The 25,643-nt window shown below is 37.3% G+C and overlaps 1 protein-coding gene across 1 annotated transcript; it reads left to right on the forward strand.

Annotated features, from left to right (window-relative positions):
- Positions 1-6,425: 6,425 nt before the first annotated feature.
- On the forward strand, positions 6,426-23,679 carry LOC149830728 (outer envelope protein 61-like). Its single transcript, XM_090016744.1, has 11 exons — positions 6,426-6,670; positions 7,859-8,089; positions 17,545-17,601; positions 17,761-17,889; positions 18,066-18,143; positions 19,799-19,869; positions 19,947-19,993; positions 20,125-20,341; positions 22,196-22,592; positions 22,818-22,961; positions 23,084-23,679. The coding sequence occupies exons 1-11, from the start codon at positions 6,575-6,577 to the stop codon at positions 23,228-23,230; spliced, it is 1,614 nt and encodes a 537-aa protein (XP_089872870.1). The 5' UTR covers positions 6,426-6,574; the 3' UTR covers positions 23,231-23,679.
- The last annotated feature ends 1,964 nt before the right edge of the window (positions 23,680-25,643 follow it).

A 25,643-nucleotide genomic window follows, 5' to 3' on the forward strand; every position in this document is an offset into this window, starting at 1 on the left:
GGAGTTCAAATTCAACAACCTCAAGAACCAATGTCATTAAGAAAATCCACTAGAGAGAAGATTGACAATTTTGGATGATTATATTGCCTTTCTACAAGAACATGAGGGTGATATTGGCCTAATGGAAGATGATCCTATCAACCTCCATCAAGCCACGCAAAGTTCTAACTCTTAAAAGTGGATTGAAGCAATGCATGAGGAGATTAAATCCATGAGTGACAATGTCGTATGAGATCTTATCTCATTACCTGAAGGTGTGAAACCCATTGGTTGCAAATGGATATTTAAAACAAAAAGGGATTCAAAAGGTAATGTGAAAAGATATATGACTCGTCTTGTTGCAAAAGAGTTTATTCAAAAGAAAAGCATTAACTACACAGAGACTTTCTCTCTGGTTTCTATAAAAGACACTTTTAGGATTATGATGACACTTGTGGCTCATTATAACTTAGAACTACAACAGATGGATGTTAAAACTGCATTCCTTAATGGGGACATCGATGAGACAATATACATGGTCCAACCAGAATATTTTGTCTCAAGCGATGCCAAGAAGATAGTTTGCAAACAAAAGAAATCTATCTATAGACTTAAGCAAGCTTCCCGTTAGTGGTATCATAAATTTCATCAAGTTGTCCTCTCGTTTGGATGAATGTTGTTGATGAATGTATATACCATAAGTTTAGTGAGAGTAAATTTATTTTTCTAGTCTTGTATGTGGATGACATATTGCTTGCCAATAATGATATAGGCATACTGCACGAAACCAATAGAATTCCGACAAAGAAATTTGAAATGAAAGATCTTGGGGATGCCTCTTTTGTATTAGGGTTCTAGATACATGGAGACTGTTATCAGGGTATTCTTGGATTATCACAAAAGAACTATATAGAAAGGATTCTGAAAAGGTATTTCATGAAGGATTGCAAACCAGGGGATACTCTCGTTGCTAAAAGAGACAAGTTTAGTCTTGCTTAGTGCCCCAAACACCAGTCTAAAACTAAGGCTATGGAATAGATTCCCTATGCATTTGTTGTAGGGAGTCTCATGTATGCTCAAATGTGTACGTGTTTGGATTTAACATACATTATTGAGATGTTAGGCATATATCTTAGAAACCCTGGTATGGATCATTGGAAAGCAGCCAAACGGGTTATGCGGTATTTGCAAAGAACAAAAGGTTACATGTTCACATACAGGAAGTCAAATCAATTGAAGATCATTGAGTATTTTGATTCTGACTTTATGGGATGCCAAAATAGTCGCAGATCCACGTCAGGCTATATTTTTCTCTTGGCCGGGGAGCTATTTCCTGGATCAATGCCAAACAGACACTCATTATTTTTTCTACCATGGTAGCAGGATTCGTGGCTTGTTATGAGGCATCCAACCATAGGACATGGCTATGTAATTTTGTCACAAGGCTGTAAATTTTGGATAATGTTGAAAAATCGCTAAAGTTATTTTGTGGCAATAATTTAGCAGTGCTATATTCAAATAACAACAGGAGCTCATCGAAGTCAAAGCATATTGACATTAAGTTTCTTGTTGTTAAAGAAATAGTGCAAAATTGTTAGATATCGATAGAACATATTGGCACAAACTCCATGATTGTGAATCTGCTTACTAAAAGTTTGCCACCCAAGGTCTTTCACGAGCATACTGCTTGCATGGGTGTTTTATCATTTTATGATATGCTGGTTTAGTGAGAGTTTGTATTTGGTCGTTCTATGATATAATAAAGTTACTTTTACCACTTTGGTATAAAGTTAAAGTTTCAGTTGCAGTTTGCACTCATTATGTTGTGATCTCACTAAAGTTTTCAGTAGGAATAGTTGGAAATATGCATATTTGATCACATTGCATGTAATTTCCATGCTTCACTTCCATACTTGATCCATGTCATTTGATTATGTCAATATATGTGATCATTGATGGGTCCAATTACATTATATGTAATGAAAACCACTTTGGTTCTATGTTGACATGATCAATGGACCAAATTGGTGGGGATATTAATTGATAAGACAATATTTTTGAGCTCATAAGGTTACAATGTGTGATTATAAGGTTACGTATGTGGCCCAAGTGGGAGATTGTTATAAAATCATGTGGCCTACATACGCTGAACCATACATCGTAAGTCTATTTTAGGTTCAGGCTTGATTAATGTGGTCTAATTCGGATGGGCCCTGTGGTATCTCAAACGGTATGAAACACTATGTGGAGACCTACCCTGTCTACAAGTCTATAATGGATTGAGTTGAAGACAGACTCCTAAATGTATTTGGTTATGGTCCCCAAACCTTATATAAATGTCCTCTCTCTTCAGATTTTTCATAAGTCAGAAAGAGATCCAGACTCTCTCATTAGGTTTAGAGAAAGGAAAATGGTCAAATATACAGGTTCTTGAAGATCATACCCATCAACGATCAACCAGAGTGCTATGGATTCAGGTATCACTTTCGCTTTCAGTTTTATTCTATTTTTTTCATTTCAACGGTTTAGCGAGAACATATATTTGATCATTCTTTAGTTTTCGATGGATTTATGAATCCAACAGAGAGGGCCACCTGCCCTCTCCCTCTCTTTTCTGTGTTTTTCGATGAAGCAAAAGCAGCAATAGCGTCATCGTTGTTGCTCCTTCTTTCTTCCATGTTGTTGGCTCCACTGGCGACCACACTGCAGGTGGTGCAACTGCCACCTTCATCGAACAGTGGCTTAGCCCAAGCCAAGCTCTGCTCTTTTTTATCATCTCCTACCAATTATCGCCACCTCATTTTGCAGACCCACTTAAGCGGTATGACATCGGACGCATCGCGCTTGAAACACGGAATTTGAGACACTTGCTAGGCCTCACCCGCGTTCAGACCGTCAGAAGAGACCAACCCATGCCAAACAGTTCTGGAGAAAAATCCTTTTGGATGTTTCTAGGTTTTTTTTTGCTTTGTAAAACGTTGCGGACTTCGGGGTGCAAAATCTTATGCCAATCACATGATAGTTATGTAATATTAAAATAATATATATATTTTGTGCATAAAAAGTATAAACAAAATGCACATGATATATATATATATATATATATATATATATATATATATATATATATGATGTTGATGATACATGGTTTGAATTACGTAAAATAGATATTAACATGTGTTGTTTTATGAATAAAAAAAAAATATATATATATATATATATTTGCATGCATTGTTTTATGAATAATATATATATTCATATGCATTGTTTAAAAATTATATATATATATATATTCACATACATTGTTTTACAAATAAAATATATATATATGTTCGCATGTGTTGTTTGATGAATAAAATATATATACATATTCACATATATTGTTTTATGAATAAATATATATATGTTCGCTTGCATTATTTTATGAACAAAATATATGATTGCATGAATTTAAATGTTTTACGGAAGCTAGACTTTATGAAACATTAACTGTGCATGTTTTAAACTTAAAATTATTCAAAACAAAATCAATTTTTGATGCATATGAAATTATGAACTTTGCATATAGAATATTTAAAATGTGCAATTATGGGACTTTGATTATGTGGACTATGGTCGCATGTATATCAAGATCCCTGATATGCATCCAAACAATCTGGATTATCTCAACTTGAGATTCAGGTACTATTGACGATATATGACAAATTTAACAATAGTAATTTTCTAAAATACCTTTGTTGGTTTTCAAATACGAAGGTGTCGACTTTAGGAAACTTAAAGTATTATATGCATGATGAAACTGATAATATGCTTTTATATGATGTTGAAAAGCCATGTGATGAAAATGATGTATGCATGCAATGAATGTTTAAGCTCAATCATGTAGCTCAGGGTTTATGAAAACCCGTATGAACATGTAGAACATATTCCTATATGTTTTCATTTTATGCCACATAAAATGATGCATGATTTGCATAAACGATGGCTCTTATTGTAATATGTAGTTCAAAGAACCCTTATGGTGCCATTTAAGCACATCAGTGTGTATGGCATGTGATCTGTGTTGTATTGTAAGGCATGAAAATCATGTATTTACTTATGATTGTTTGCATACAAGTTTAGGTTTTATACAAACTCATGAGGTATGAAAGGAACACCATACTATGAATTATACATGCATACTTAATATGTTATATCTGCCTTCACCGGTGAAGTGCGCATGTGGGCAAAAGGCGCTAGAGCAATATTGAATGAGTTGGCTACATATAAATGAATCATAATATAATTGTTACTCTTAAGGGGTACTTGGGCTATTGGGCCTTGAATTGCCTACTGGTATGAGATACATGAACAATTAAATATGTTTAATAGAGATAACTATGTAACCTATTCAGATTTATTCCTACCTTGGATGGATAAGTGGTACAACCTCGAGTGACATATTATTATTCATAGGAGCAAGGCATCCTAGATGATCTCCAGTCACTCAGAGGTTTAAAAAACTGAGGCTATTCATGTGTCCTAGGTGATAGATCTCCAACTACTGTAGTTAGTCCATAGATGTATCTGTACAAAATGATGCCTTTGCGAAAATTACCTCTCGGCTATAAGTCGCTCGCTTTGGACCCTAGGCAGTTAGACACTTCAGGTAATAAGAATACATTGCATAATAAACACATGTTGTGGTCTCAACTGTAGCGATGATTTTTCTCGAGTATTCGAGGAAAGTATAATAAAGAGAAACAAAAACCTTATTGTTAACACATATTGAAAATATGTCTGTTAATTTTATTGAATAATAGCATGATGTACCACTTTTCAATATTATAAACATTATATATTTATCCTACAAAGTTGCTTTCATTTGATGAATTGTGATATCTTATATTTAGAGGTATATTTTAAAGTCATGTAATTACCTGTATTTGATGTGTACCTATCATAATGTGTTGTTCTGACCCAGTATATATTTAACATTTTTAGGTGATATGCCAGGATACAAGGCAAAGATTGATTAACCATAACTTCTGAGGATTTAGGGTTAGACTTAAGATTTTGTTTATAATATATGTTTTGATCATAAGTAATGAATCCTCTGATCTTACATTATTGATTAACACCTGTAACCTGCTTTAAAATCTTTTAACCCTGCATGAGAAATATCATTTTCACTGTTTAAAGTTAAAAGAAAAAAATTTAAATTTTTGCTCAATTTTTGGGTTAAGTTTTTGGGGCATTACATGATTGATATTCCAATACTTTTATTTTCTCATAACAACAAACCCTTTCCAAGAATTGGATCACTTCATAGGCCCTCCCAGGTCCCCCATGTGAGGGAAACCCCAAGTGGGGTCACTCACACCTAAGCACTTACGAAGTCCACTAGTTAACGGCACTAAATAATATATAAATTAATAGAATTAACTATTCATTGAGAACATTATATGCTAACAAATGAGAAGTTTATTAATTATTCTAAATAATGCTAAATTTTAAATATAAAAAAATATTTTCATAACAACAAATGATTTTAAGTTGAAAAAAAGACATCAATGAAATATCATATTCAAAATATATCAAATTCAATGATTTCTTGATTATTAATCTTTAGAATTGAAATTCACTTCAAGCTAACCATTTTCAAGTCACAAGGGCGATTACGAATTATCTACAAAAAGAATAAATTAAAGTTTTGATCACTAATAGATAATGCATATTAATATAAGTTTATCAATATTTTTAAATATTTAATTGATTATATAACATAATGTTTACCAATTATTGTAGTTATTTCTTGGTACTACCAATTATAAAACATGTTTGAGCACATAAGTGATTCGGGTTCAAATCAGTTCAAGAATAAAACGGGTTCCGGTATATAATTAGGTTGATTTCGAGCAATATGAAGAATCATTCGGGTTGGATATAAAATGTGGGTCGGGTTCAAGTCTTTATTTGAAAAGCCCAAGGCCCAAGCCGTTTTGGTTATGGGTTAATATTTTGGGCCTGACCCTACCATGAGTCCACTAAAATCGGGTATAATCAGCATCGGGTATACCCAACCCAATTACACCCCTAATTACCTGTGCATCTAATCCATATCTGACCCATTTGCATCCTAGGTTCAACCAACATCCCACTTCGAACTAGAATTGGGATATATGCCATACTATCCTGATCTGATGATATGGTTCGAATCCGGATTGAGAACTCTGACCGGTTTGAAACTGAAAGAATCAAAATGGTCCACGATGGTTGAAAGTCAAAGGGCGTCATTGAGATGAGAGAGAGAGAGACCGGAACAAACCATCAAAAACCTAGTCGTAGGATCGTGGTGGCTTCTGGCGTCGCCTTTCTTTTACCGGCCGACCACGACAACGACCACTTCTCTCCCCACCCCACCCCACCCCATTCTAAATAAACAAAAACCCAATCCTTTCTTTTCCGCCCTGTGAATAAATATCTGAATAGATTGGGGTTTCTTCCTATTTCTACAATATATTAAAAAAGGAGGAGGAGGAGCAGAGGGCACCAACCCCACTCGTATTCTTTAGCTGCAGATTCTCTCGTTAGTTGAAAGAGAAGAAAGTGGACGATGTTTAACGGCATGATGGATCCCGAGATCATGAGAATGGCTCAGGAACAACTCGGCAGGATGCCACCTGCAGAATTGGCCAAACTTCAACAGCAGGTACACCTTCTTTTTTTTCTTTAATTCTTTTTTCACTTAATTTCGTTTGATCCGGTGATGCAGATGATGAAGGGTTCTGAATTTTTCGGATTTTTTTCTCGATATTAATTATCTGTTGTTTCGATGATCCTCTCTCTCTCTAGGTTATGTGATAGACTTGATTTGTGGGGAATTGTTTGTTTTTCTTTGATAGATTTGTGATCTTGGTAGTTTTTTTTGGCCGTTCATTGTGGGTTGGAAATTTGGGGATCCTGATGAGTCGATTTAGGATTCGGCTGTGCTCGGTTTTTGAGGCCTAATTGGTGATTATCGTTGGGTTCTCCTTTTCTCCAATCGAGTTTGGTTGATAAAATTTGGGAATTTTCTTTTGGGAAACCTGATTTTTTTGGGTTAGGCTGTTTTGGTTACTAGGGGCATTGAAAGATCAAGACTCGAATGTGAGCAACCTTTTGGTAACTGCGAAAACCGGGAATTTTCGGCTCTGGTTCTCTGCAGATGGGTTCCATTTGTTTCGAGTTGTTTGGTATGGTGTTTCAGTTGTAGCCCTGACATACCCTGTGGTTTCAAGAGGGTTTCAGTTGGTTCCGGGAACGTAAAATTTCTGTTACTGAATTCAGTCCCTTTTTGGTGAATTTTCTCACACAAGCTGATCAAGTCATCGTCTAGGAATTTAGTTCACGATAATCGTACTTCTGATACACCTATAAGACGTGAGAAACACTTTCCAAAGTTTAAGAAATTCACTGATCAACTGATTGTCTAGGAATCCAGATCAAGATAATCATACTTCTATGTAATGTACCTGTGAGACTTGAAAAATATTATCCAAACATTAAAAAATTCACTGGTCAAGCAATTGTCTAGTATAGTTCAATTTAACCATATTTCTATTTTCATGAGACTTAAAATCACTATCTAAACTATTAAATGTGGGGAAATCAACACAAACTCATTGATGAAATTCTAATACATACTCTAAACACCAAAATATGCAATCATCATAGCTATGCAGTACCCCTTCAATTCATGTGTCAAATTGTGTTAAAATATGATATCTCATATAGTTTTCCACTAGGATACCCTTACATGTTTTATTTTTTGGTGACAACTCCGATGCTAGCCAATGCGAGTTTTGCTTTGTAAAAGAGGTTGCTTCCTTTTGCTTATAGCTTCCTATGTCTTTTGTAGTTGATGTCCAATCCGGACCTTGTTAAGCTAGCGACAGAAGGAATGAAGAACTTGAGGCCAGAAGATGTCAGAGATGCTGCAGAGCAATTAAAATATGCACGTAGTGAGGATATGGCAGGGATTGCTGAGAAAATTTCTAAGGCTACACCTGAAGAAATTGCTGCAATGCATGCTCAAGCTGATGCCCAAGTCTCTTATGAACTGAATGCATGTGAAATTTTGAAGAAGCAGGTTTACCTCTGATTATATTTTCTTCTTTTTTGTTATTATATGACTACTTATGAATTCCAGTTCATTTTGGCAGTACATTTTTTTGATAGGCAAGATGGGGTTAGGTGGACCCCTACCTGTTCATTTAATAATAAAAAAATTTATGTACAATTTTGTTCCTCCAATAGATGATGCCAATCTGGGGGGTGGTCCTTCCAGAATTTACTCACTCTCACCCTAGCCAGATTAGCTAGGAGTCTGGCCAAAAAATGCATATTGCTGCAAACTCTATTGACATTAATCCTATTGAATCTATACAAAACAACTTTCAATTGGGAGGGGATTTCCTGACCCCTGCTCCGTCCTTCCAAAACCCGGACCACCTTAATAACCAATTCCGGTCTTCCGTTTTGGAAAATTCTGTTGGTCTCTGACTTGATATTTTGCAAAATCTAGAGCCATCCAGCCCGTTCCTTATCACGCATGTTCCCTTTCAAACTGAAACAGCCTGCTTTTATAATGGTCCCTCATGATCACGGATAGTGTACCCTATGTGCCAGGCTGCCAGCCTAGGTGGAATCTTCCATGAATGTTAACCTTGACCCACCCCACCTGAGGAGGTGCCTAGAGGTCCATTCTCCTCCATCTCATTGCAACAGGCAGGGTAGGATTCCTTAAAACTCTCATGGCTTGCTCCCTCACAGCCTGTAACGCTTCCTTCTCAAGTTGCTTCCTAGGTTTAGCGTATTTGCCACACAACAATTCATTCCAAATTCCCCATATTTTCCAAACAATTGTTTGGAAGGCTAACTCCCAGCTGCGCTGTCACTTTCTTTTCTCTGAACCGGCAGGCTTTCCAACTTAAAAATGACTGTTTCAGGTCACCACTTGGTCTCCACTGTCGGCCAAACAATTGTGATGTATTCTGCCATACTTTCCTGCTCCATGGACACAGGAGGAGCAAATGGTTGTTCCCCTCGTCCGCCTTCCTGCAGATGATGCATCTACTAGGGAGCACTATACCAAACTTCTTGAGTCTCTCTTGAGTCATTAATTTGTCTTCAATCACAAATCTGAGTGTTAAAGTGGCTCTTGGGAAGAGAGTGTTCTTCCATATAGTTTGAAACACGGAATTCTTTTGGTTTTGGCCCTCTTCTCTGACCAAATTAAAAGCAGCTTTGACAGTGAACTCCAATGTACCTCTCCACTCTAGAAGGTCTTCACAATCTGGATTCCATGTGCAGCCCTGAATAGCAGTGTATACCTCTTCTGACAGTCTGGGACCTTCCTGTGGGACCAAACATGCTGGACAGACTGACTGATCGATGACTTCACTGAATTGGATGGACCGTAAATTGTTATACATAATATTTTGGGTATTGGCCGGAAGGTGAGTAAGGATCTGTCCAATGGGTCACCATGGATCGAAAAATTCAATAGAAAGTCCATTGCCAGACTTTCATCTTTCACCATGCAGTAAAACAGAGACTCCCATTCTCACGCCCTTCCATCCGTAGGATCCTACCAGTTTAGGATGAGGGACTCATAAGGATTCATGAGATAGATACTTCATAGAGACCAGCTGGGACCTTGGATTAGTTAATTGAGTGAGCACTCTCCATGGCAATTTGGCCAAGCACACCATGTTGAACTCCCCCATAGCCTTAATGCTAAGACCCCCCTTTCATCCACCAGCTTGCACACTTGTTTCCTGAAAATTCTGGTACCCAATATGAAACAAAGCCTCTTCACACAGAGAAGAAAGAAAGAGAATAGAGGTTTTAGGGCAGATTTTTCTGATCTCACGTTTCCCAATGTAGGGACGTTCTATGGGACTCCTTTTATAATAAAGAATCACGATGGTAGATTACTATAATGCCCTTTTAATACAAGATACAACATATACATTAATTAAGGGCAAAACAGACCAAACACATATATATGACCCTGGTCTGACATGATCTGGATCTGGGTCTGACATGACCCAGGTCTGGATCTGACATGGTTTGGATTTGGACACTATCCAATACCCTCCCTCAAGTTGTACATGGCCTTCACAATGGACGACTTGTTTTTAAGATACCAAAATCTTTGTGTTGTTTGATTTTCTGTGCCCACGAATTTTGCTTCTATCTCTCCATCTTCAATCTTTTGCCAGGTAAAATGTTGATCAATCTCAATATGTTTTGTCCTGCCATGCTTAACCGGATTTAACGATATTTTAATGACATTTTGATTGTCACAAAACAACACAATCTTTAGCAAATTTTTTTTGTAATTCTGATAACAATAATCTCATCCATGTAAGTTCTGATATAACTGTTGTCGTTGCTCTATATTTTGCCTCAGTACTAGATCTAACAAGTGCTCTTTGCTTCTTGTTGCTCTATGATATTAAATTTCTCCCAATGTATACACAGTAACCAGAAATAGACCTCCTTTCATCTGGATCACCACTCTAATCTGCATTAGAGAATGCCATTAACATCATGATATCTTCTTGCCCTCTCTTTTTATATATCAATCCATCCCCCCAATAATAGCCTTTAGATATTACAATATTCTCTTTGTGGCTTCCATGTGACTCACCTTTGGCTTATGTATAAACTGTGACACCTGATTAACAATATATACAATGTCAGGCCTTGTAAAGGTTAGGTATTGAAGTATACCTACTATACTTTTATATTCGGTGGGATCACTATAAAGCTGTCTCTGAATTCCCTAATCTTTGATGCACCGGACTTGGTGTAGAAATTGGCTTACATTCTTTCATACCTGTTTTGGCCAACAAATCCATAGTGTATTTGTGTTGTGTCAGGACTAAATTACCATCTTGATTCCTGTCAATTTTAACTCCTAGAAAATATTTCATTTTCCCCAAATCCTTCATCTGAAACTTCTTAGCAAATAGACATTTAGTTTCTTCCATATGGTGTTCATAATTCCCTGTTACTATAATATCATCAACATATATAAGAAGTAATGCCATCATATTCTTTTCCTTGAAAATAAATAAGGAGTGATCAAGAAAAGACCTTCAAAAACCATATCTCTAGATTTCTAATGAGAACGTTTCAAACCAGGACCTTGCTGCTTGCTTTAGGCTATATATTGCTTTTTTTAGCCTATTAACATGAATTTGGGTCATCAACACTATATCTTGAAAGCTACTCCATATATACTTTTTCCTTCACATCTCCATGCATAGAGACATTTTTGACATAAGTTGATTCAATGACAAATCATATTCAACTGCAAGGGACATTATAAGCCTAATAGGACACATTTTAACCATATGACTAAATGTTTCATCATAATCCAATCCATACTCTTGGGTGTATCCCTTCCAGAGTTGCCGGAAGCTTCTTAGATAGGTGGGAAGCTCGCTTCCCAAAAACTCGCTTCGGAAGCACGATACTCCTCGCTTCCGAAACTTGATGAGAACCTCGATTTCCCCACGCTTCTCCTATGCTTTTCACACACTTCATTTATCCATCTTATATGTTCTCTTACTCAACTTTTCATGTTTTTTACGTGTTTTCTCTCACTCTTCTCACTTACTTCCATGTGCTTTCTCTAAATTGGTAATCATCATTTTTAGATTTTGTTAAAAATTTAATTCTTACACTAAAAAATCATGAAATTTAATATTAGTCACTTTTTATTTTAGTTTTTATTTGTGTTTCATTATGATTCACATTCAATTATTATATTTCCTTTTTTTTATTCCTCGCTTCCCGCTTCCTATATATTTTAAAATGCAGCGCTTCTCACTTCCGCTTCCCGTATCGTTTCCCGCTTCCGCTTCCTAGTCTGGTAACCTTGATCCCTTCCCTACAAGTCTATCTTTGTATCACTCTATTGACCCTTCTGGCTTGTATACTTATCTTATACACCTACTTTGACCCCACGACATTCTTGTCGTTAGGTCTTGGTACTATTTTCCATGTCTGATATTTATGCAAGGCCTTCATTTCTTCATTCATAGCTTCAACCCACCTTTTATTTCTGACTGCTTGGGCATATGATTTTGGCTCATCATGCTTACTTATCTGGACTAGAAACATTTGAAGATCCATGTAAAAGTTCTCATAACTTACTCATCTATCTATAGGATGTCGGACCCTGCTTGATCTTCTTAGCTCACGTATCTGATCATGGACTTTCTGTGCATTCTCATTAATCGATCCTGCATCCTGTGCTCTCAGCCTTCTGTTGTATACCATTCCTTCCTTATATCTCTGAAAATCGTTTGCAGACTTGTCATTCTCATGCTCAGATGTCTGGACATGATCTCCTGGCTGATTCCCACTTGATTCATTATGTTGAGGGCCTTGAGGCCATACATTCTCAGGTAACACAAACAGTTGTGCATTCAACCATAGTTGATATACTTCTATTTTTGGGTCTGCCTCTTCAGTCACTGTGTTCATATTCCTGGACACATTTTTGAACAACATTTCATCAAAAACAATATTTTGAGATATTCGAATGCATTTACCGGATGAATCATAGCAGCAATATCCCTTATTATTTTCTGCATACCCCAAAAATCTACTTACACGAGCTTTGTCATCAAACTTAGTCCTCGTTGCCTTGTCTATGTGAACATAACATGTGCATCCCCAAGCCTTTAACTCACCATAAGCACGATGTTTCCCATATATCATGAAATAGGGTGACTTATTTTTCAGCTTTCTCATAAGGAGTCTGTTTATCACAAACACAACAGAGTGAAAAACTTCCATCCATAAATGCAAAGGCATATTACTTCCATGAATAATTGCTAGTACACTCTCTACAATATGACGATACTTTCTTTCAACAACGCCATTATGTTGAGGTGTATATGGGCATGAAATTCTGCGATTAATTTCGTTATCATTCAGATGTGCAATGAATTCATTTGAATTGAACTCTCCATCTCCATCACATTGAAAATTAATGATGGGTATGCTGAACTGAATTTTGACAAATAGATGAAATTTGTGAAAGATATTGAAAACTTCATATTTACATTTCATGAAATAGATCCATGTGAAGCGTGAATGATAATCAATAAATATAACATAATACTTGCTGCCAGACAATGAATATTTGGGCGCAGACCCCCAAAATTCAAAAGGCTTAGAAGTTTTATTATCAAATGGTAAAAAAGGTAATACATGACTTTTCGATACCTAACAACTAAGACATAAGAGACCTTCAGGAAAAAGTACCAAGACTAGACCTAGGGATTAAATTATCATATAGAAGATACTCTATAAACTATCTACCACAATGAGCTAAATGTATGTGCCATATTTCAGGCTTATAGGACTCATCAACAATGGAAATATAAACAAAGGAGGACGATGGCAAAGGCATCAATTTCAGCTTGGGGGGGACTTCTACCAACGGCTTCACGGGCTTGATATGACTCTCGTTGAGGACATACATATTTTCGCAATTTTTTCCTTCAATGAATGTCTTCCTCATGAGAAGATCCTTCATATAAACAAAATCAACTGTAAATATGACGTTGGAATTCACGTCATCAATAAACTTAGAAACAGAAATCAAGTTCTTTTTTATATTGGGAACATATATGGTATTTAACAATGTCAGAGACTTTGAATCAGATATATGAATAGAAACATGACCAACATGGGAGTGGGGTGTCCAGTTCCATCACCAGTACCATTGCTATTTTCATGATAAGGAATCAATTCAGAAAACTTACCCACATCACCACTAATGTGATTGGCTGCTCTAGAGTCTATGTACCATACCCCTTGCTCATTCTGCTTCAAATTCAGACCTGTAAGTGCAACAAACAGGAGATTTTTGTCTAATGTGACAACATTTGAACTCTTTACCTCACTCGATTGACCTGTTGTTATTGGACATTATTATCTCTCTTGATTTGCACCATATTCACCTCTGAATTATATTTGGGATAATCTTTATACCAACAATTTGCCTTTATATGACCAGGCTTTTTAAATACATAGCATGTAGGGACCCCCCATCCTCCTTGATTATTAGCAAATGGAGGAGTGTTTGTAGTAGGGAGTAACCCCCTACCCCCACCATTGTTGCTGCCATGACCTTTGCCTCCTTGATAACCGTGACCTCTTCCATGAGATGGTCAAGTGAAGAGAACATCCTAAGAATCTCCTTGGCTTTTATTTATCTGATCAGATAAACCCTTTAGGGGCATCTCATAATCTAGTAATTTGGCCTCAAGTTTTCAAAAGTGGGATGAGCATGGAGACACGACAAGGAGGTTGATAGAATATGGTATTTATAACCTAAACCGTTAAGCGCCTGCTGCATCTTGTCTTTATCTCAAACCTCATATCCGATTAATGTCAGTTGGTCAGTAATGCTTTTCACCTTATTTAGATATTCCATAATGCTGGTGTTACTATCTTTCTTCAGGTTTTGAAATTCCTTCTTCACTAAGTCACACAGACTCGGCTATAAGGTCGACGCACCCACGTCGACACGCCCCGACACGGGTGCGGCTTCGGACACAGGGCAAACACGGTCAACCAAGTGTCTGACTCGGTCAACGCACCAGGGCCGAGTTCGTTCACATTTTGGACTCATTCAACTTTGATCGAGTCTATTTTTGTTCATTTTTAGGGCAAAAGACGTATAAAAACTAAAAGAAAATCGATCTTTTTATATATATTTTTAAAAATATATATATATAGTCGTGTCCCCTAATGGGCACAACTTTGACCGAGTCTTATTATTGTTATATATATATATATTTAAATATATATATATATACATATATATAGCCGTGTCTCCGTGTCCAAAATTTTTGAAATTGCTCCGCACCCGTGTCGCACCCGTACCAGTAACCACACCCATGTGACGTAGCTTCTTCAAGAACATAACCTTGGATTCAGCTATTTGAGAATATGTCTGTGCAAGATGCATCCAAAGTTGCATGGCTGTGCAGTCATATGGGATATCGATCAATACCTCTTGTGAAAGGGTTGATGTGATGTATGCAATGCGAGTCTGATCTCTCTTCATCCAACTGATAAAATTTGGATTCTTGATCTGACTAGAAGATTCAATCTGCCCTATCTCATCCTTCTCTTCCTGCAGAATAAACTCTGTCGGGACCGCGATGGACCCATCCAGGTGCCTTGACAGATCCTGACTCCTTATAAAAAGGGTAATTTGCCTTTTCTAAATTAAAAAGTTGGAATTGTTTAACTTTTCAGAAACAAGCTGGGGTAAGAAGTTGGAAGAAAGATTTAGAGAAGGGGAATAGAAATTAAAATCCATGGAGGAAAGAAAAAAGCTAATGCTGCAGTTTTTTTTTGCAGGAGCCTTTCAAGTGAAAATGCTTGTGTTGGTCATAGTCATACCATAAAAATTGTTTCATTATCAACTCCATTTCCTCGATGACACCTGCTGGAAGCTTGAAAGTGCCCATCCAATAGGCACGAAAGGTTGAGAGCACTAACTTGATTAAGGTGACCCGTCTGGCCATTGATAGCAGTCGACCATTCCACGCTTTTAGTCTTTTTCAAAACTTCAATATTAGTGGATTGCACATAGATTTGCACAACCGTCCTTTGAAGAGAGGAAGCCCCAAGTAGTGAATCGGAAGTGCAGCCAGGCTGCACCCACTTGCTCTGTGATTGTAGCTGCTACGTGCTGAGGAAGGGTTGAAAGGAATGAAAACTGATTTGCCCTTGCTCACCAATAGACCCGATGCCCCCTCAAAGTCCACCATGATTTAAAGGAAGCTGCTTATGGACTCCTTTGTATCTTGTAGAAAAAATAGTGTCAGCAGCGTAAAAAGAATGATTCCATTCAAATCCCTGAACATTGACTGGGACAATGTCCCCCTTCTTCTGTGCTTGATGAACCTGCCTAGACAAATGTTCCATCACCAACAAAACAGATACGATGACATTGGGTCACTTTGGTGGATCCCTCTGCTGTCCAAAATTGTTGTGTTGGCTCTCCATTAATAACGACTGCAAAAGAAGGTGTGGTGACACATTTCATGATCCTACTAATCCAGTATTCACAAAATCCAAAAGACTACAACGAGTCTTTTAGAAACCGCCAGTCGATTCTGCCATAGGCCTTCGCTAAGTTAGCTTTGAACATAACATCTCTCTTCTTTCCTGCTGACATGGAGTCTACCAACTCGTGCGCTAACAAAATGCTATCTTGGATATTTCAGCCCTTTAAGAAAGCTCTTTGATTTTGATTGATAACTCGCTCCACAATACCACTCATCCTCCTAACAATAATTTTTGTGATCACCTTGTATATAAAGGAGCATAGATTGATAGGCCTGAATTGCGACAGTCGGTCAGCTCCTTCCTTCTTGGGATTGAGCACAATGTTTGTGCAGTTGATTCTATGTGGGATTCTTCCTTTCTTAAAGAAGGTGGAAACGACTTTACACAGATCATTGCTGATGATACTCCAATAGGATTGGAAAAAGGCCCCGGAGATTTAGAGAATCCATCCTGGCCCGGAGCACTCTCGACATCAAGATCGAACATTGTTTTCTTTATATCTTCATCTGACACGTCAAGGCAAAGAAGATCGTTTTCTTCTGCAGTCAACCCCAGGCTGGGGACCCTTGGAAAGGAATCCCTATTTGCCTCTTCCGCCTTGAAGAGCTCACTAAAGTACTTCACGGCCTCTTCTTTAACCTCTTCTCTGGATTCAGCCCGTGTCCTGTTATCCCGAACCAAGGACATCAATTGCTTCTGCATGATATTCCGGTTCACTATTGAGTGGTAGAATGTGGTGTTTTTATCTCCTGCGTCGAGCCATCTGCACCTTGCTTTTTGCTTCCATAAGGTTCTTCCATTTTCTTGAGCAATTCCAGTTCCTCTCTTAAATGTAATTCTTTTGTTATGGCCTCTGGGTCACCTGTGCTAGTTACCCGGTTAATCACTTCCAGCTCGTCCAAAACATGCTTAATGCGTGTTGGGATGTGACCAATGGAATCTTTTGACCACTTTTTCAGATTCCGTTTGACCAACTCTAATTTGCACATAAATTTGTGCATGGCACAACCCTGTGAACGGACTTTCCAGCTTTCTGCAACAATATCTCCACACTCCTGGTTAATCAAAAAATTGAAGAATTTAAAAGAAGACTTAGGATGCATACTCGGGACAGTACATGTAAGAATATGTGTGGCATTGATTTTTTGTTTTCCATGTCACTGTTTTCACAGTAACATTTTAAGGTCGATGTTGCATTTCATGCATGTTTGCTTTTGTCTTTGCATATATGTGCATACATGAATACATAATTTAGCATGTTGTGCTCACTGGAAGTGGTAACTTGAACTGTTGAAATAAAAAGAGGAGTTATTTTGCCAATGTGCTGGAATAGCTGCCGTTTAACATTCTGCAATGTCTGCTTAATCTGAGTCTGGAACATTAAATGCATTTTCATGCATATTCATACTGCCTTTGGTTTCTTGGCAGGGAAATGACCTTCATGGCCGTGGAAAGTATAGTGATGCTGCAGAGAAATATTTGCTTGTATGTGGAACACCTTTATTTCCATTTTGTTTTTCTTCCAACCCACATGCAGGCATGTGTCTGCACGTGCAAACATGTATATATACATATGCACTGCTGTTTAAGTTCTCCAGAATAATGGACATAATGGGTTCCCTTATTAGGCTTTCAATTGTGTAGGCAAAGAACAACCTGAAGAGAGTCCCCTTCTTGCAAAGCAAAACACTCCGCATGGCATGCTCGCTGAACCTGATGTCATGCTTTTTAAAAATGAAGCAGTATGAAGATTGTGTAAAGGAAGGTTCAGAGGTATGGCTAGGACCTTTTTTCAATATTATTTTTTACTAAATCAACTTTAAATTTGTCAATGTATATTATGGGAATATTTTTTATTGATGTTTGTTTAACTGGCTATTTCAATTATATATAACTTTACTTATGGTTGTATTTTTCTTTTTTTCCTTATTTTCTGTCAATTATTTCAGGTGTTACAATATGATGCGGAAAATGTAAAGGCTCTATATCGCAGGGGTCAGGCATGCAAAGAACTGGGGAATATAAAAGTAAGTTATGTGATTCCTCTCTCTCTCTCTCTCTATATATAATAATAATAATAATAATAATAATAATAATAAACTCTTAACGCCAACTTCATGTAGTTGGGGTAGGGCTTGATGATGTCGATGGTATAATACATGCATGCATACACACACGTGGGTGCATGTGCACATTCTCACAATAATTTTAATTTATTCATTTAAAAGGTTTTTTAAAACGATAATAACTCGAAAATATCTACCCCAGATTCTCCTAAGAAACACCACTTACTTTTCAATTGTCTAGAGAAAGTTCCTCATGACCTTATCTTGAGACCGATCTTGGTGACTATAACAACAACAACAGCAACAACTATGCCTTCATCCCAAAACAATTGGGGTCAACGATATGAACCAAAAAAAGAAAATCATTCTGGGTCTTCCACATGAATCCTTCTCCTCCAATCATTTCTATCCAATGCCATGTCCTCAGTGAGGTTCAAAGCATTCATATTCTTCCCTATCATCTCCATCCAAGTCTTCTTAGGCCTACCCCGACCTCTTTTAACTAATATATTTTCTCATTTCTCCATCCTTCTAACTGGAGCATCATTAGGCCTTCGCCGAATATGTCCAAACCACCGTAAACGATTCTCTCTCATCTTATTTTCAATGGATGCAACGGCTACCTTCTTACGTATCTCCTCGTTTCGAATCTTATCTTTTATTGTATTTCCACACATCCATCTAAGCATACGCATCTCGGCTACACTCATTTTTTGAATATGATGTCTCTTGGCAGCCCAACATTCTGTACCATATAGTAAAGCGGGCCTAATTGTTGTCCTATAAAACTTTCCCTTCAACCGCAATGGCATTCTACGACCGCACAACACTCCAGTTGCACTTTTCCATTTCATCCAGCCAACCTTTATCCTATGATTTACATCTCCATCAATTTCTTCATACTTTTGAATGATAAATCCCAAATATTTGAAACAGTCATCCACCGGTATTTCTTGCTCACCAAGCTCCACTACACTCCCATCACTATTTCATTGCTTACTAAACCGACATTTCATATATTCTGTCTTACTCTTACTCAACTTAAAACCTCTTGCTTCCAATGTCTGTCTCCATAATTCTAACTTAGCATTAACCCCAACTCTAGACTCATCAATCAAAACAATATCATCAACAAACAACATACACCACGACACATTTTCTTGAATTGCTCTCATAAGCTCATCCATCACTATAGCAAATAAGAAAGGGCTTAATGCAGATCCTTGATGTAACCCAACCGTTATAGGAAAATTGGTTGTCACCCCTCCACAAGTGCGGACATTGGTTACTACTCCTTCGTACATATCTTTAATTATACTAATGTACTTGAGAGAAACACCTTCGTCATTGTCCACCAGAGAACATCCCTAGGTACTCTATCGTATGCCTTCTCCAAATCAATAAAAACCATATGCAAATCTTTGTTCCTCTCTCTCTCTCTCAATAAGTTGTCTAAGAAGATGTATAGCTTCCATAGTTGATAAAGGAGTTTGAAAACTTGGGTATTTTAATGATATCATAAGCCATAAAGAATTAGAAAAAGTGCTATATTCTTTATCAGTGCATAATTACTTTTGGTGATGAATTAGATTCCTGTTATTGTCGATATGAAACAGGCTGCTGTTTCTGATTTGAGTAAGGCAAGTGTCATCTCCCCTGATGATGAGACCATTGCAGATATGCTAAGGTATTTATTTGATAAAATTGGTATGCAGAATTTTTTGGTAATAGAATGTCTATAAGAAACTCTGTAAAATGATGCAGGCAGACCAAAGAATTGATGAAAGAACATGATGAACCACATACATCTGGTATGTACTTTCATATTTTTATCCTCTTGCTTGTGGAATCAATATATTTTAACGTATAATTATTTTAAAGCATAAATATGAGTTTGTCGTCAGCTTTTGGAGCACTGCTGAGTTCATGCTTCTCTTAACAGGAGTGGTAATTGAGGAAATTGTAGAAGAAACAGAATCACTACAATCAGATTTCCAGGGCGATCATCCATCCAATGGGTACTCTGTTATGCAACCAGAGGATACTGCTGAGAACTCTCAAGTTCATGCCAGATCTGTTAGTGGCGGCATTGACAATAGTAGCTTTAGCACAGGAGCTGAACGTTTGCGAGAATTAAAAGACAATCCAGAAGTACTCAGGTTTGCTTCTGGTAGTTTAGATCTGTTGTCAATCCTTTCCGTAGTATTTTTTTCTTTATATCATGGTTTTAACAGTCATTGCTTTGAAGTGCCATATTAATTTCTCCTCTCTGTATTGGGCAAGGGTCATTGGCTTCTGTTGTACACTTCATAATAATTTTGTAACATTAGTTGAGAACTTACATAGTGAAACTAATCATGTATATGAGGTTTATACTCTATAGCATCTTTCTTCCCTAGTATTGTACTGTCTATAGTATGATAATATATTAAATGGCTTTATTCTCAGGATTAACCTGTCTCTGGTTCCTGAATACCCAATTGACCAATTAATGCCCTATTTATCACACTCGATTTTTCTTGTCCAATGGCTATGAAGCTCAAGTTTTATCCAAAAAAAGAATGCAGAGTTCTTGCTCTGTTAGTAGTGGGTGAGGAGCACCAAACCGTGATAACGTGCATCATTGCACAATAGTTGATATGTGGGTCTTTATGAGGGGAATGCTAGTCAATCTTAGAAATTGAAGTTGATAAAAATTAAAATTTCTAAATATAAAATTGTCCTTTATAAAGTGCTTTTATCCATCTCTCTTTCATTATGAAGTATTTAAGTCTTCGTGACAAGGTCTTTTGGGAGTTGAGAACACTCTCCCATGGACACAGTCATATTTATATGTAACAACACAACATTGCACCTGGTAACTGGATATAACATGCACTTCTTTACACAGTCAAACATGTGTTGGACATAGTCAATACTATGCTTGCCACTTCATTTATCTTGTTAATTACTACTATTGTTTTTATATTCTGTCGTTAGAATGAACTAATAATATTTGTGAATATGGGCCTTACATTGTTATATCTGAATATATATTCTTACATTGTACAATATTTTCTATTTTTCTATAATTCAATTGTAAACATGTTCATGTCTTTTATTTTCAGAACATGTCCATGTCTATATCCCATATTTATGTACTATCCCATGACTGGACATGTGTCTATGTGACTTGTTGCTGTGGTACACTGAAGTGGTTGAGGTGCTATATCAAATGCTATCATTCCAGCTGTTACAAAGCAATTTTCATCATCTGTTTTAAGCTTAACATGCTTTGAGTCAGTAGAGTTGGTAGTCTATATCCATTTTTTTGAATTGAGACTTTGGTAAATCAAGATTATTATTTTTGCTACATATAAAAAGCTATCTTCAAAGCTAACTTATTGATACAAATCCTGGTATTGAGATTTTCTTAGCAAGAGAAAATCCTCATTTCCATGACAAATTGAAAAGAAAAAAAAAATGATTGGCATATTTAAAATTTAAAAATTAGAAAATATATGAAATTAATAGAAATATAAAATCATGTAAGAAATATTAAAGCCTGTTAAAATTGTGGTAAAATCATGATAAAATCTTGATAAAATTGTGATAATCGTATATGAATTTATCATGTTAAAAATAACAATAAATCCAAATATCAGTGACATTTGTTGTGTAGGTTCAAAACATGTTGGGTGCGAATGGGCTATGACTGTCACACATCTTCTGGGTTGATCGAACTTTAAAGGCCTGGCACTAAGTTTTTTTTTTAATTTTTCTTTTTATTATGGATTTCCTAATTTTGGGCACACAGATTTCATGCATGCCTGCACATGAAAAAAACATACATACATGAATGCAACTGTTGAAGAAGTTACTCACTGGATGTTTCTTTGTGCGGGACACTTCATTTATTTACTTGTATGAAGTCAATGTTGGCTTTTTCCATCTTATTGATATAGTTTTGAAGTATGATGTGGTTGAAATTGTTTGTACTTTTTTGCTATCTTATGTTGGACGCTTTTTTCCAGATCATTTCATAGCTTTCTTGCAAATGCAAACCCTGAAGCCTTGGCTGCTTTTAGTGGTTCGGGAATGACACCTGAAATGATAAAAACCATGTCTAATATGGTTGGCAAGATGTCCCCGGAAGAACTACAGAAAATGTTTGAAATTGCATCTTCTATGAATGGGCCAAACCCACTTTTCAGACCCAGCACCCCAGACAAGGCCAGCAGCAAGAGGTCAACGGGTGATTCTCATTCAGTCTCAGTTCCTTCTGCAAGAGACAATTATGAAGCAAGCACCCGCAACTCCCGGATCACATCTTTAAATTCAGAGGCTTCTCCATCTTCTTATATTCCACCTCCAGCAGGAGATATGCAAGAACAGATAAGAAACCAGATGAGAGATCCAGCCATGAGACAGGTGAAATTCATTTTGCCACCTTATTTAACATGCGTGATTGCTCTAGCCTTCTCATTGTGATTATGAAGAGTTTTCCATGAGGCAACGGCTGTTATGATTGAGACAGTGACTTCCTATATTTCAGATATGTTGAGTTCTGTTCAACTCTACAGTTCACAGTTTTTACTTCTCTTGTTCATACCAGTAGTTTCTTATATTTTGGTCCCTGATGGACATGCTTTCCAGATGTTCACATCGATGGTTAAAAATATGAGCCCAGAAATGATGGCAAACATGAGTGAGCAATTTGGCTTTAAGCTTTCTCAGGAGGATGCGGTAAAAGCTCAGCAAGCAATGTCATCCCTATCTCCGGATGACTTGGAAAGAATGGTAGCTGTTTTATCTCTATTAGCCTTTAGAGATCTGTACGCTAGATGATACCTGCTGTTTTCATCCCCTTGAGGCCCTCAGTCCTGCTAATTTTTCTAAAATGTCTGGTTATTGGTCCACAGATGCGATGGGCAGAAAAGATACAGGGCGTTGCAGATGGAGCGAGGAAAATAAAGAACTGGCTCCTAGGAAGGCCTGGGATGATTCTTGCCATCGTCATGCTCATCTTGGCTGTTATTCTTCACTGGATGGGCTACATTGGTGGTTAAGACCATATGCCACCTTTCTTGGCACATTGATGTCCTCCCTGGTCTGGAAGAGATTTTTGTTTTCTTACTTCTACTAACCTAAAACCAGCAGCTGCGGTGGAAGGACTAAACATGAGAAATCTGTGGAAGGTCAGTACGGAGGACAATTTGTCGATACTAAATTTGCGTACTTACTGGTTTGGTTCTTAGATGGCCTGAGCTAAGAGTCTTCAAATTCAAGGCAGAGATGCAGAGCTCAGAAAGCGAGGGGTGGACTCAAATAAATCCATTTGTTTTAGTATTTACCGAAATTATTTAGTTTTGTAAGGTTTATTGCTTGTGTTTTAAGGTCTTTATTTCCTTTTGTGCATTGTTCTCCTTACTATTGACGAAGTGATGCAAGTCAGGACAAGAACTATTTTGTATGAGAATATATATAATTTGGAATGACATTAACTCGTTGGAGTACATAAGCAGTAAGCCTTTGGAGCTTTGGTGAATTGAAGCTGTTGGTTATAAACTCGAAGGACTCGCTTTCTTTGATTTTGGTGATGCATTGAACCGGTCTTAGATGAACCCACTTTGCTGAGAGGTCGTTAATTGAAATAGTTTGTTGTTTTGAACTTGGTTTTACACGAATTAACTTGCCATAGTGGTCATGGCTGTTCAAGTTCTTCATGCCTGGGAACAGTAAGGTCTAGGTTAACGGTTCTCTTTTATGGCTGCTCAGAATCAGATGTGGGGAGTGGGAAAGCTGCTTCTGACTCTGCATTCAAACGCGCAACAACACACTGCACATTTATTGTGCAACAATTTTATTGAAAGCATGCACAATCTTTCTGCATTGGGTTGCAACAATCTGCAACGTCTGATCCTCTTGACAAGCCCATACATGAGAAGCATTTATCAAGGTGCACAGAGGCGTCGCCTCTATTTAATTCACAAGACCGGCACGGCACGGCACGGCTGCCCTGCCACTACTTCTGGAGGCAGCGAGTGACTCTTACCTTTTTAAGTTTTAATTGACGGCAGAGGAATTTATTAACGCCTCAAACTCCACCCTTTTTAATGAGTTCATAATGAAATTTTGTAAAAAGAAACCGAAAAAATAGTAGATGGTAGAAATGGGCCAAAAGAGAACAAAAAAAAGAAAAAAAAACAGCGTGATTTAACGGTTCCTGTGGGTGGGTCATGGTTGTTTCTAATCCAAAATTTAGCAAGATATAATTCATATCAATAATTCCTTGGAACTGGATCTGATGGAGTAGAGTTGAATGTGGATCTGAAATTTATATGGTAATATTTGAAAAACAGGGCTCAATATGTAAAAGGTACATATTGGATTTGAGATTGTGTCCCAACATATATTCGACAAAAAAAAAAGCATTGATTGGAATCTAAAGCATGATGTAGAGAAAAATCCCATCAGATAAAAGCCTAAATCCCTTCTGAATCCAAATTCGACCAAAGTTCAGATGCGAAAGAATAAAGTGTCAGGTTTGGATTGAAAGCGGTATTGAGCTTTGATCCATTTTCACCGCAAGTAGGATTAGCTATTGGACACAGAAACGAGAAATATGCAAAACAGGTTCAAACGGTGTTTCCGGAGAGTTCGGATTACTTAATTTGGAAGATGTTTAGGAAGACGGTAAATTCAAGTGGAAGATCGTTTTTTTTTTTTTTTTTGAGTTGGGGGTGGGGGACCATAATGCCCCGAGTTTCAATCGTAGTTTCCAATCTTATTCTTATGCTCCAACGACGAGGCTAAACTTGTCCTTTGGGAAATTTATGGCCAATATTGTCCTTGAATCCGAATTCTGGGATCCCTTTATAAAAGCATTGAAGAAGACAGGCTGGTCGTACTCGGAAAAGCACAAGGGTGTCTACGGTATGAAACCAGACCAAACAAACCAGGTCCGGTTGCAGGTCTGATTGGATGGACAGGTCACAGGTAACAGCTCTGGACCCTACCGGGTCCGAACCAAACCTGAGTGTCTCTACTAAGACTGTCCCTTCCCTCTAATTAAAATCAAGGGAAAATTTCATTTAATAATTCAAAATACGGGCCACCATTTCTATAATTTTCAATTATGGCCAAACCTTTTTGGAAAACTGTCAAACAAGGCCCTGCATTTGTTGTTGTCCTTTAACTCGGTTTAAATTTAAGTCAATTTACAATGGTGACCTTCATCATTAAGAGTTTAAATCTGTTTTTTTTATTAGGATGAATGAGAACTGTTTTAATTTTTAACGGACAATACAAGTAGGGGTGGTGGGCAATGAGCCGGGTAGACCCTGCCCTGACCTGTTAGCTACTGGGCTGAAACCCAGCCTGTTGTATAAATGAGGCGATCTCTCGGGTAGGCTCATGGGCAATTGAGTCGACCGATGGGCCTGAGCTACCTAATTAATTTTTTAACAGCCGGTTGCATAG

The sequence above is a fragment of the Nuphar pumila genome, chromosome 8 (genome assembly GCF_984573655.1).
Source record: "Nuphar pumila chromosome 8, dmNupPumi1.hap1.1, whole genome shotgun sequence".
Classification (NCBI taxonomy): Eukaryota; Viridiplantae; Streptophyta; class Magnoliopsida; order Nymphaeales; family Nymphaeaceae; genus Nuphar; species Nuphar pumila.

What these genes read in the sequence shown, in the direction of transcription:
- LOC149830728 (XM_090016744.1), top strand. Translation starts at nt 6,575, where the DNA reads ATGTTTAACGGCATGATGGATCCCGAGATCATGAGAATGGCTCAGGAA. An exon ending in AAGAACTGGGGAATATAAAA is followed by an intron (nt 18,144 to 19,798) that starts GTAAGTTATGTG and finishes GATATGAAACAG; the next exon opens with GCTGCTGTTTCTGATTTGAG. An exon ending in GACAATCCAGAAGTACTCAG is followed by an intron (nt 20,342 to 22,195) that starts GTTTGCTTCTGG and finishes GCTTTTTTCCAG; the next exon opens with ATCATTTCATAGCTTTCTTG.